We start from the raw sequence: 14,334 nt of genomic DNA, 5'->3' as shown, positions 1-14,334 counted from the left end.
AGGTGCAGCCTGAACATGTGACTGAATTGCTGCAATCTCATGCTAAAACTTGAACAGATGAAGAGTTGCTTCTTATGGATGAGCAGCAAAGAGTAGTTTCTTGAGATGCGATCTATGCTTGGTGAAGATGCTGTGAACATTATTGAAATGACAACAAAAGATTCAAAATACTCCATAAACATAGTTGTTAAAGCAGTGACAGTATTTGAGAGGGAGGACTGACTTCAATTTTGAAAGAAGTTCTACTGTGGATAAAATGCTAACAAGCAGCATTGCATGCTGCAGACAAATCTTTTGTGAAAAAAAGAGTCAATGGGTGTGGCAAAGTTTACGTTCGTTTTATTTTAGGAAATTGCCACAGGTAACCCAACCTTCTGCAACCATCACCCTGATCATTCAGTTGTCATAAACATCAAGGCAAGACCCTTGACTACCAAAAAGACTACAACTTGCCAAGGGCTCAGATGATTGTTAAAATTTTTAGCAATATTTTAAAAAAAGATATGTACATTGCTTTTCTAGACATAATGCTTACATTATGTAAGCATTACATAATGTACATTACATTATGTAAGCATTACATAATGTACATTACATTATGTAAGCATTACATAATGTACATTACATTATGTAAGCATTACATAATGTACATTACATTATGTAAGCATTACATAATGTACATTACATTATGTAAGCATTACATAATGTACATTACATTATGTAAGCATTACATAATGTACATTACATTATGTAAGCATTACATAATGTACATTACATTATGTAAGCATTACATAATGTACATTACATTATGTAAGCATTACATAATGTACATTACATAATGTAGTCTACATACTTAGACTACAGTATAATTTAATATATAAACATACAGCAAAATTATATTTATAAATTTTACATGTACTAGGAAACCAAAAAATTCATATGACTCACTTTATTGTGACATTTGCTTTATTGCAGAGGTCTGGACCAAACCTGCAATATCTCTGAGGTATGACTGTATATTTCTCTTTTGTTCAGAATTTATATCTCACACCAAATAATTTTTAAAAAGGTCATTAGGCAAACACTAACAAAGAGTAATACATATGACTTCATCATAAATATAAATTAAATGGAAGATTATGTGGCTTATTAATTCTTGTTCAAATATGTCAATGTCAGGAGTCAGGGAAATCAAGTCTCTCTATAGTGTTGTTTCTAAAACCCACTTTTTAATTGGAGCAATAAACATCTGATTTTCTATTATCATAGTTGAGATTCATGGCATCCAATAACTATACATAAAATTACATGTTGTTTCCTAAGGAAAAAAGTATTATATAACAGAAAATTAAACAATATGTTTAATGGCAGGTATCCCTCTTTGGAGGTATAAGTAATTCAGTTTCACTGCCAGCCTTCATTCGGAATGCTGCTCAATCTATTACCTGTGTGCTTTCCTAATTACAGAAAAGAGTTAACCATATAAAATAAAAAAGGCTGCGGTATTAAATTCCCCAGGAAGGGGAAATTCAGTAGAAAACTTTTCTAAGTCACTTATCATCATCTGATTTCTTGGTCATTACATATTCTATATTCAAACTATACTTTCCTTCATTTGTATGAAAATGAATTAACTTCAATAGTAAGTACAGAGTCTGTTTTCTCATTATATACTCATGTCTTGAAAAATATAAAAGTCCTCCAAGCATGAAGGACATAAGCATTGGAGTAAAACAAAGCAAAAAAGTAAAAAAAAACCAGGCTTCCATCTCAGGCAATTCTGTAAATACTTCCCAAGAGCTATGAAATTTTTACTAGATAGTGATCACCATTTTTCTCAAGAGCGAGTTAATTCTAATGCTTCAAAGTGCAAATGTGAAGTCCCATATCAAAATCACTCAGTGACTTCCCATTTCTTATTGAATTAAGAATAACTCTCCATAGAGGCATTTTCAGTTAGAGACATGGGTTCCGATTTTGCCTCTCAATGGCTACTACATATATCCCACACTCCTGTCTAAGTGACATACTTTCCATTCTTCCTGTACTTTCAGTTCCCTTGCTCTTGCTCATATTGCTTTCTCTACCTGGAATATAAACTCCAAACGTAAAAATTCTACATTTCCTTCAACTCAAATGCCACTTCTTCATTAAATTCTAATATGGGATCTGTCTCCTTTTGAACTACACAGCAGTAGGAAATATGATTTTAAAATTTCAAAATAATGCAAGATAAAGAATAGCCATTAAAAAAATCCTAAATCAGATATTAACAAATCAAATTCAGACAGTATTGAGATTTATTTTACAAGTGTATGGCTGATAAAACATTAGGAAATGTATCAGCATACTTACAGTAGATTGATAAAAATGAGACACTATATGATATGAACGAGTGTCAAAAGCGTGTTTGATAATATATAGAAGCCATTCTTGATTTAAACACACAGAAAAAGAAAAGAACAAACAGAGACAGGGAGAAACTTTAAATATAAATGAGAGCATTTGACTGAAACCAGTAAGCAACACACATTAGAGTGAAATACTGAAAGCGTACCCACAATGAGCAACAAGACAAAGATGAATATTGAACTACTTTTATTCACATTACTTGCAGCTTTTAGCTAATGCAATGAAAAACTAGACTGCTTTTCAGCTACCATAATGCTATACCTACAAAATATAAGAAGCAACCTAACATCTATTAGAGTAAGAAAAGTCAATAAAGTGATGAGATAAAACAAATACTGTAACAGAAACAGTTTTCCTTTTAACTAAGAAATGTAAATAAAAGATAAATGGGGTGGGCTAGTTTATAATAGTAACAATAATATAATTGCCAGGGAATAAATCAAAATGTTAAGAATGTATATGATTTTAGTAAAATTGATAAGTGAGTGAATAAAAAATCATATGCCACTGTGATGGAAGATATGTCATAAAGGTGTCAATATTTTTATAATACGCAAACATAATGTAATTCCACTTAAGATTCTGGTGCAGTTTTAAGAAAATGATAAAATTATTCTAAAATTCATGGAAAGAACAAATGTAAAAAAACTATAAATAAAATTATAAAAAAAAAGGAAACAAGAAAAGCTTTGTCTAGTCATATATTTAAAGTATTATAAAGGAACAAATTTTTTAAAAGTATAAGACAAGGGTAAAAAGACTTATGGGGATTGTCTGCAAAATGTAAAAAGCAGATATCTTTTGGCTCAATAATTCTAACGCAAGCAGTTTATTCAAGAATATGATTTTTTAGGCCGGGCGTGGTGGCTCACGCCTGTAATCCCAGCACTTTGGGAGGCCGAGGGGGGCGGATCACGATGTCAGGAGATCAAGACCATCCTGGCTAACACAGTGAAACCCCGTCTCTACTAAAAAAGAAATTCAAAAAAGTATCCGGGGGTGGTGGCGGGCACCTGCAGTCCCAGCTACTTGGGAGGCTGAGGCCGTAGAATGGCGTGAACCCGGGAGGCAGAGCTTTCAGTGAGCTGAGATCATGCCACTGCATTCCAGCCTAGGAGACAGAGCAAGACTCCATCTCAAAAAAAAAAAAAAAAAGAATATGATTTTTAAAACATACCCACCTACCCTCCCCTACACACCTCTTCACTAAAATATAGTTACAGGAAAAGAATGGGAACAACAGCCTATAAAAGAGGCCCAATGGTTAAGTAAATTAACAAAAAAATTCACAGTAAAATATCATGCTGTTATTTAGAAAGAATAAGTCAGATCTACAGTGACAGAGTTCAGGATATACTAAAATAAAAAGGACAAAATATAGCATGCTGGCACTGAAATTTTTTTTGTTATTCCTAACAAGCCCCTTTCAATCACACCTGAGTTTATGTTCATGAGGTAACTTTTGGAAAGCCCCTAAAGATGGGGGTTGGCTGAGAGAAAAGCCAGCTATGTGATTAGAGGGTGGGACTTTAAGCTCTAACCCCTCAACCTCTGGGGAACAGAGAGAACTGAAGATTGACTTAATCACCAGCAGCCAATGATTTAATCAATCGTGCCAATGTAATGGCACTTCCACAAAAACTCTGATTTTTTTCTGCTTTTCTCAGAAAAGCACAGCATTCTGAGAGCTTTTGGGTTGGTGAAGAAGAATGCACCCACGTGCCAGGAGGGTGCTATACTGCAAACTCCATGGGGACAGAAGCTCCTGTGCTCAGGACCTCAACCCATGTGTCATTTCAACTAGCTGTTCATCTGCAACCTTTAGGATACCCTTCATAATAAATCAATGGTAGTAAGTAATGTTTTCCTGAGTTTTGTGAGTCATTCTGGCAAATTATCATTTCATCTAGCTGTTCATCTGTATCCTTAAGATACCCTTCATAATAAATCAATAGTAAGTAATGTTTCCCTGAGTTTTGTGAGTCATTCTAGCAAATTATCACACCCAAGGAGAGGGTTATGGGAGCCCCCTGATTTGTTAAAGCCAGTAGGCCAGAAGTCAGAAGGATGTAATCTAGTAGAGGTTAGGGGGTTGGGGTGGAGAGACTGAGCAGTGTTACAGATGAAACAAGATTGGTTATAAATTGGCAACTGCTGAAGACAGATGAATTATTTGTTGGGGTTCATTATACTATTTACTTTAGTGTTTAAATTTCACCATAATTAAATACACACATACAATGATCAACTTTAATAAATATTTAATTTGCTTCTTGAAATTCAGATACCACTAATTCAAAATGAGCTCACTGTCCCCTCCCTCTTAAAAAGGTATTTGATAATAGTTGTTCTATGCGATCGACATTGCTATATATATTGAAGCTTGAGAAGTTACTCCACATCCCATAAAGTACTGCTGGCTAGCATAAACTATTAGGTTATGTTTAAGAACATATTCACCCTATAAAAATTAAGAAAACAAGTTGCTGGATTAGTCTATCTCATAAAGAATTATTAAAGCCCAAAATCCAGCAATGCTTTTTGTCAAAAAAGTGTTCTTCCTTCCCTGATGGCCTTACATGAACAGTCATGTGCCGCATAACAATGCTTCAGCCAAGACAGGACCACATATATGACAGTAATCCCCTAAGATTATAATACTCTGTTTTTACTGTACCTTTTCTAGGTTTAGATACACAAATACTTAGCATTGCGTTACAACTGCCTAAGGTATTTAGTACAACAACATGCTATACAGGTTTGTAACCTAGGAGTACACAGCCTCAGTGTGTAGTAGGCTTTACCATCTAGGTTTGGGTAAGTATACTCCATGATGTCTGCACAAAGATGAAATCTCCTAAGGACACATTTCTCAGAACACTTCCCTGTCATTAACTGATAAATAACTGTATATGAATAGCCAGCATATAGTTGGCAATCTTTGCTTTCCAAGGATCCAAAACCCCTTCAGAAAATCTACATATACATATAATTGTCATCAGCTGAAAGTTTAAAAGGCGAGTTTGAAGGAGAGGAAGATGACCATGCATCTCTATGCTTTAAAGGCCCCAAGGGCTTTTCAAGGCTACAATTAAATGTGGCTTGTTGTATACTGACTGATAGAGGAGATCTGAATTATTCCCTAGCTGGTGCTGCATTCAACCATTTTTCACTAGAATTCCTTCTTCCAGACAGAGCAATACAAGCTCTGCTGCCAGGTAAATGTCCTGGGAGAGACTGTCCTATCACGTAACAGATCAGGAAGTAAATTTTCATTTCACAGAGGAGTCCTCTGAGGCATATTTTAATTTTCCTTCTGAAAACACACCTAGTATATCCTCTTCCCTTCTAAAAATCTCTTGCATGTGCACACACTCTCTCTCTCACTCTCACACACACATACACACATAGTTTATAATTAGGCTCTAGTTTAAAATGACCCATTGAAGCAGAATAATAAATAATAATGCACCTCATCATCGGCCTGTCGCAACCGGGCAACAGCATAACGCCTCACAGTTGGGTTGGTGTAATGAGAGGATAACAGCTCCAAGGAGTCCTCTACATCCATCGGCTTCCATTTTCCCAGAAGTTCCAAGGCCTGTTTGGCCTCTTGAGGTAGATCCCAATTAACACATTTCAAGAATTTTGTCAAGGCCTAAAATCAGAAAATATTTAAAAATTAGAAACAGCCTATTTCCTGGGATAGAGAAGTTGACTAGGCAGAGTTCCACTTGGTCCTAATGACAGAGCCACGGAGTCAGTGATAGACTCCTTGTGTAAGCACTAAATGAAGTTATATATATGATCTTATAGAAGCACTGCAGGACAGAAAAAAAGCACGTTCCCTGTATCTTTATATTTTCCAGGCCAAATCATTTGCGAGCACTATGAATTTTTTAATTTGTTTTGGCTTTTCTTCATTTTGCTATTGTTATTTTAAAATACTGCAGGGCTCAAGACATGGAAATAGTTGAGGCATTTCTCACGAACTCTAAGATGCCTTAGAGAAAACCTATATTTTACAACAGAAAATACTGCAACCACTGAGCGAAGGGCCGGAAGCCATGCTAGGGCAGAAATTCCCAATAGCCTCACTCTCGATCGCCTCCCCTAGAGTATGACCACCGGCTTTCGCAGATACTTAAACATGAAGACTCAAACGATGTGGAGTATGTACATATCTCTGTGAAGTAACTACTTAAAAAGATAGGCAATCCAACAAAACCTCAAAACAGAAGCATAAAAATGGGTAAGTACAGAAACAGCAGCAAACAGTCTATGATTTGGCTGGTTGTACATCTTTCTGCAACCTCACTCCCTTGAATAGGCAGCACACGGAAGTTTTCACAAGACTGTCAGTTAAGCAAATTGTCTTGGAGTATATCACTCATTGCACAAACAGTAAGTCCTTTTTTAAGAAAGGTACACACTTCTTGGCCAGGTGTGGTGGCTCATGCCTATAATCCCAGCACTTTCAGATTCTCAGTCAGGAGAATTGCTTGAGGCCAGGAGTTCAAGACCAGCCTGAGCAACACAGCAAGAACTCATCTCTACAAAAACAAATGAAAATAAAGAAAAGCATGTACTTGCTTTCCATAAAAAGCAATACTTATTGCTAGGTCTCAAAGGCAACACTTTCCTGGCTGAACCCAAGATGTTTTCTTCTTCTTTGTCTTCCTCTGTTGCTATTTGTTGAAAAATAGGTAACTTGAAAATGTTAAGACCCCTGCTCTGCCCAACCAAAATCTTTTTATTAGTAAACTAATCAATTCCTCAAGAAAATGTCTACTTGGACAATAAAACACAATTTCTGTTAGTATGACACTAAATGAACCTTCATACCCATCCCCTAACTTATTCTTGATTTTATTAAGAAAAACGGCACTATGGAGATTGTCTAGTTCAATGCTTAAATTGTATATAACCTCAGCAAAGATAAATGGCTTGCCCATCACCTCAAAATGGTGCAAGAGCTAGATGTAGAACTCAGGTCCACCAATTCTCAGCCCCATACTTCTTCCACCAGATGGTGCTTCCTTACCATTAAGGCGCTCCATTCCCTAGTTAGTCCCATTCCCCTTGGAGCCATTACTCTGACAACACTAATCTCCTGAATCCATTCCAGTACCTTTCAATTATTTCCTAGCAATATCTCCTATATTTGTCTTCAGCCTGATTCTCATTATATGACACATCTGGAGTTGGACAGAGCCTTCTAGCTAAGAAACTAAATATGAGTTTCTCTTCTAATCATTTCATACAAACTCTTAGAAGCTCAAGTTGGAAGTGATCTTAGCACAAATTTCCTATTGTTAGCAGAAATACCCCACAACATGAATGCCAAAAAGAGACCCAATATTTACTTAAGTGACTCCAGGAACTAATTTCCAAAATAGCCATTATATTCATAGAAAGCTAAGCCATTTTTGTTTTGTTTTGATTTTAACTACAATGAACCAAAAGACAAAAATGTCTTCATATTGTTTTTTCTAATTGGTTAGTTTCATTCTTTGTAGAGAATGGGAGTAAATTTAGCCCCATACGATGTGGACAACCTTTCCAATATTTGAAGATAATTGCCATACTGTTACAAAGTGGTTTCAACTAGATGATAGGACATTCTAATTTGTAAATAAACAAATAACCTTGGCTTCTTTCTCAAAACATTTCATTGCTACCACTTACCACAATGCAAACCTGTTTCATTAACCTCTCATTGCCCTTCCATGCTTCAGCCCAGTTAACTTACATTAACAATGTCTCTCTAACCCCTGTGTACATTCCTCCCATATACTCTTCATCAAACAGGGATATCATCTCCTCTAAAGTCATCTTGTTGAAAGTTTTACAGGAAGTTTTCGGCAACTTTCAGCTATTCCTTTAGAAGCTGGCTCAATTTTACTACTGTCATTTAAATGATGTTCTTCTAACTGCCAAATGTTTTCGTGGGCATTTTTATCTCTATAACTGGAGTCTGCATTCCCCAAGGACAGCTGTCCATTTCCTCTACACCTCCTGCACACCATTTAATATAATGCTCCCTTTCTGTATAGAACACAGATTGCCCTACTAACTTATTCCATGAATTTATTTTCCACTTCTAAAACGTATTTCTAGGTTGAATGTGGAAACAAAGCAATACTTCTTAAATAATGACAGTGAAAGCTTTTCCATTTCACAGTACATCAGCAGTCTTAATAGAAATGTGCGGGTATGTACTTATTATAAGCAAATCTTGTAGCATGCCGATGTACTCAATTCAATAACTGAAACAATCTAAAACTTAGATTCTCAGATTTATAGACTTATTAGCAAGATTTATGAAGTATGCTGCTGCCAAAAAACATAAGGCACTGTACAAAGAATTTCACAACTTTTTAATGTTAAATGTTACAAATGTAAACACGGAGCCAACAGAATGAAGAAGAAAACAAGGAGTCAAAGAATAAGAAAGACAAAAAGTAAGAATTTGAAGACAGCAATAATAATGGCCTTTTTAAATGACCCTAGGTCTTTTAAAGATGCTTTACTGATCCATGTAAAGATGTAAAGAGAATTGTAAAGAGCAATTCTCTCTCTGTGTGTAACTTCCACAGATTACTGGAGAGCACAGGCTGTAGAGCCAGGGTGTTTGGGTTCCAATTATAATTCCTGGCTCTATCTATTATTAGCTGACTAAACTGAAGCACATTAACTTTTAAGAGACCTTTTTCATAGGCTTGTGGTGAAGATTAAGTTAATGAATGTAAAATGTTTGTAACAGTATCCTATATATATATAGTAAATAGTTTATCATCAGTTATTATTTTTATTCTATTTCTGATATTGACATCAAATGTTAGCTTTACTATATGTGTTACTATGTTTTATTCATTTGATCTGAAAATCACCAGTTGTCTCCTATTCTTAGAATCACAATCACCCCAGAACTGAAAATACTATATCTCATATATATATTCCTAATTTAAACTTCTACCAACTAAATTCTCAGAAATGTCTATTTTGCTGCTTTTCCAATGCTTTTGATTCCAAATACTCAAACATGAAAACATCTCATTCTTTTCTTCCCACTTGCCATATATCCTTACTGATATGGTGTGGCTGTGTCCCCACCCAAATCTCATCTTCAGCTCCCACGTGTTATGAGAGGGACATGGTGGGAGGTAACTGAATCACGTGGGCAGGTCTTTCTCATGCTGTTCTCATGATAGTGAGTAAGTCTCATGAGATCTGATGGCTATATAAGGGGGAGTTTCCTTGCACAAGCTCCCTTTGCTTGCTGCCATCCACGTAAGACATGACTTGCTCTTCCTTGCCTTCCATCATGATTGTGAGGCCTCCCCAGTCACATGAAATTGTAAGTCCATTAAAATTCTTTTTCTTCTCAGTCTCAGGTATGTCTTTATCAGAAGTGTGAAAGCGGAATAATACAGTAAATTGGTACCAAAAGTGGGGTATGAACGCACACGGATATAAATCCATCAGGTTCAGGCCTAACCCCTGGCCATTGTCTCCAAAGTCAACTTACTTGTATAGCTTCTTCTCCATCCCTTGCCCTCCAAAACTGTTCTCTAAGTCAGTGTATGATTCTCCTAATTATGTCACTTTTTTTCATTTTCTGCTCTGCTCCAATCTACCCTAGTTTGTACTCCTTAAAATATCACTTGTTAGGCCAGTGTGCTGACTCACACCTGTAATCCCAGCACTTTGGGAGGCTGAGGCAGGTTGATCACCTGAGGTCAGTAGTTCAAGACCAGGCTGACCAACATGGTGAAACCCTGTCTACTAAAAAGACAAAATTAGCTGGCGTGGTGGTGCACGCCTGTAATCCCAGCTACTTGGGAGGCTGAGACAGGAGAATCACTTGAACCTGGGAGGGGGAGGTTGCAGTGAGCCGAGATCGTGCCATTGCACTCCAGCCTGGGCAACAAGAGTGAAACTCTGTCTCCAAAGAAAAAAAGAGAAGTACAATATCACTTGTTAACACACATTTTCCTGCTTTAGTCGTTTCTTGTCGCCAGTAAAATTGAATTCCTAAGGGTATAATTTGAGGCTCATAACAATCTGATGCTATCTTTTCTATTTCATAACCATTCATGCAAAACTGTTTCCTGAACCTAACAGCCTACCTTACTCATGCTTTCCTGCCCCATAAAAAAATGACCACCAAATAAAAAATGCTATCAAAGTCTGCTCACACTTTAAGGGCAATCTTTGTTCTGTGAAACCTTCCTCATGTCACAGCACACTGATCTGGCCATCCTCCACATTTATATTATATTAATTACTTATATGTTTATTAAGACAGTGACCCTTAATCAATTACTATGCTATACTTCCTAATTTTAATTATGTGTAAATATCTTTACCCCAAAACAATTTTAATTTATATGAATACAAGGACATGATACCTGAAAGCTCATAGTCTTATATAATGCTAGGCCAAGAGGTGATAATGAATACTTGCTGAACTGAATTCATTTATCCCATGGGTCACCATCAATTTCTTGTCAGGAGACACAAATATGATGATTGTCCTCATGTCACTGTCTCAGAAACAGCCTTATAAGAACACTCAGTGCATCACTATTACCTTCACTATACATGACTCTTCCAACTGCTTTTTTCCCCCAAGCATAATCAAAAGGCATCGAGTTAATTTAAATTAGTATTTTTATAAGAAAAAAGTCCATTGTAAAAGCAGGTTGGTGCAAAAGTAATTGCAGTTTTTGTCAAATAGTTTTGAAAAATTACAGTATTCATATTTCAGGTTCCACAGAAATGGGTCACTTCCTACATGCTATAAACTGTGAATTTGAAAATACTTCATAAATTTAAATGGTAACAAATTTAATTGAACAAAGTTATTACTATGAACTTTCTGGGTGAAACATCAAGTCCTGACTAGAAGGTTTTCATCTGAAATACTTAGGTCATTAAGGAAAAAAAAGGTGGTAGAAAGACAAAATTTAATTAAAAAATAAAAAGTGTAACTTTGTGAGAACCAATTTCCTCCAATTTGTTTTCTGAGCACTGCCTTCTCTCTAGTAAAGCTTTTCAGCCCCAGGGCCCAAATGTCAAGTAACCTAAATCATAATTTCTGAGAGTCTGACGCTAAAAGAATTTCTTTCTGTAAATAAATTAATGGGTGGAGTATGAGAGTATCCGTTTTTCACAAAACCCATCTGAAATTATTACAAGGTTACAAATGTGGCTGTGTGAATAATTCCTCTGGTCACTTCAAGGCCTATATATATTTGGTTTACTCCATAGTGACTTCTGAACATTAAAACATATCGTTCACTCTACTCTAGTGGTCAGAAGAATCCTATAATATATCCTGAGAACTGAAGTTTCATCACTCACCTTTCGAAAACTTGAAATCAACTAGTTAAATGAAACTTGTCACACACTTTGTATCACTTGAACATTTTATTTCTTTTGCACATATCTAGAAGTAATTGAATTTCGGTGGGAAGTGACTACTTGTTTAAACAAACAATTTTTCTTGCAAACCTTTCTATCTAAAAAAGTTCTGCTCTGTAAATCTACTCCTGTATGCTTTTTAAACCTATACATTCTAACAGGTTCAATTCAATATCTAGCTGTGCATTTAAGACGACACTGAGCTGCATTCAAGACGCAGTTTCTGTGACCAAGGTTATTCTTCATTTAACACAGTATCATGACACTAACTCAATCTTTTAATAAAACACAAATCACAAACCTGTGTTTCTGTTAGTGAATATTTCCTTTTGTTCAGTGATGAAGAGAATTACACTCAAAGCTATAGTAAATTGAAAATTCTTCTCTCATTCTTATTATGGATATAATGGAGAATAAATATGATTCATTTACAAAGAATTTCCTAAGGCATCAATAAATGACAAAGCAGAAAAGCTGAAGAGTTAAGATGAGCTGTAACTGGATTTTTATCTTTACTTTAGAAACTAAAGAAAGGACATTTGGTTCAGAAAAACAACTTAAAATAGTAAAGACCATATCACAAGATTATAAAACATATCAATTCATTCATTCTCAAATAAATATGTAACAGCTTCCTGACCAGATATTAATTTTCCTAATGCTTCTCTGCTCTTCCCCTAATGCATTTCAGGGTGTCTGCTAAGGCATGTATATGATGTTGAAAATGTTTTCTCTATAATTCTCTTTTCTACGTCTTCACTGACTTTCTTTTCTTCTAATTCGTAGATGCAAGCATATCAAGAGGCAGCATGTATAAGCTTTGTGAGTCTGCACAGGTCCCCTAATCTTTCTCAGGCTCAAGTTTCCTCACCTGTAGAACAGTTACAATAATACATACATTGTGGGGTTGTTATGGGATTTAAAGAATTCCTGGTACATAGTATCTGTTTAAAAAATGCTAGCTATTATTATTATACCTTAAGAGGTACCCCTTGGCTCTCTGTTTTAAGATTTTACAGACTATTTTAAAAACTAGGAGACAAAGTTCACAATCACTGATTGTCTCATATTAAATATGAGAAAACTAAAGCTTATACAGGCAAAGTAATTTGCCTGTAGTCAAAAAGCTTCTTAGGGGCAATAGTAAGACTCAAGACTAAGTGTCCAAAGACTTCAGGTTAGTGATGACTACTTTACCACAATTCTCTCTCCAGAAACCTTATCCACTCCATGGTTTTATTACAGGAAGCAAATGTCTAGCTTTGAGCTTTGACCTACCAGTTATCCTGTATGCCAACCTGTACGCTACTCCACCAACTGAATTCCCACATCTCAAATTATATTTCTCATACTCTCTCTCCAGCCACATCTCGTCTAGAATTCTGTAGTTTCGTTATTATAACAGCATACATATTTTCCTAGTCACCCAGGTTCAAAGAGGTAAGAAGAAGAGAACCAGCATTTACTCTGCACCTACTATGCACCAGATACTCTACCAGGTTACTTACCTGTATTATCTTACTTGTGAAGGAGAATTGTCTCCATTAGAATAATAAGGACACCATGCTGCCAAAGTAAGTTGCCTCATCCTACCAAACAAGTGTAAAATGTACTTCTGGAAAACGAACCCAAGTCTCTCTGACTTCAAAACCCATTCACACATTGTCTATGAGTCAACAAACAGGTACAGGTGTCTTTGTATGCAGACTTTCATAATTTTTTTAAAAAATGGAGTCTCATATATACTGCTCTGTAACTTTTCTTTAAAGTGACAATAACAATTTCCATGGCATTTTCCTCATCTTGATCATTAATAACAAAGTTGGTAGATAAATTTGATATATGAAAATATTCAAGACACTCACTTTTTCTTGATTCGTAAGATAATATCTAAACTTCCAAACAAGATCTTGTTCTTCATATGTAAGTTGCTTGGTTGGTGGATAACTCACAATAATCTAAAACAAAAAAAGAAAAAGAACTAATTTTGTCAACAATACATGTCCCATATATTTCCATTTCACTTAATATTTTTCATTTATTTAAATAATTCTATACTACAATTATTACACAAGCAAGGAAAATGTAAACTCAGTCAAGTAGGCCTTAAATTTGCTATAATTATGTGTCCAAAATGCAGTTTAAAGGAGAAGAAAAGAAGAGAAAGTCATATTCCACAGGAAAATATTTAACTGGAGAGTTCATTTAATTCAACCAGAAACAAAACCTAGCAAAATAACAACGTCTCCTACCAGAAAAAGGAAAAATGTGCACACAATAAACTCTTTTAAAGTCAATGCATACAACAAGGCATGTGTACGCACTAAGTCCTCTCAGGCAATGTCTTAGGGCCAGCTTCTAAGAATACTACTGACATGAAAGTATATAGTATATGCAGTTCTGTCTCCAGAGATAACACATTTATGGAAAGCCCCAAATGATAACAGAACTGCTGATCTGTGAAATTATGAACATGATGTAGGATTCATCAAC

General features: G+C 35.6%; 1 protein-coding gene across 4 annotated transcripts in view; it reads right to left on the bottom strand.

Annotated features, from left to right (window-relative positions):
• The window catches only part of PIK3C3 (phosphatidylinositol 3-kinase catalytic subunit type 3), a 126,494-nt gene that overhangs the window by 70,815 nt on the left and 41,345 nt on the right, over positions 1–14,334 (bottom strand). For all 4 annotated transcript variants that reach the window (XR_004667548.3, XM_034943585.3, XM_034943584.3 and 1 more), the window contains exons 9-10: positions 13,707–13,799; positions 5,885–6,070 (exon numbers count right to left, since the gene is read on the bottom strand). Coding sequence is in view for 3 of the 4 variants with exons in the window: in XM_034943585.3 (XP_034799476.1) it covers positions 5,885–6,070; positions 13,707–13,799 (279 nt within the window). In the remaining variant the exon portion in view is untranslated. The remainder of the gene's footprint in view (positions 1–5,884; positions 6,071–13,706; positions 13,800–14,334) is intronic.

The sequence above is a fragment of the Pan paniscus genome, chromosome 17, assembly GCF_029289425.2.
Source record: "Pan paniscus chromosome 17, NHGRI_mPanPan1-v2.0_pri, whole genome shotgun sequence".
Taxonomy (NCBI): Eukaryota; Metazoa; Chordata; class Mammalia; order Primates; family Hominidae; genus Pan; species Pan paniscus.
The sequence above is the reverse complement of the archived record's forward strand: the minus strand, read 5'-3'. Positions and strand labels throughout refer to the sequence as shown.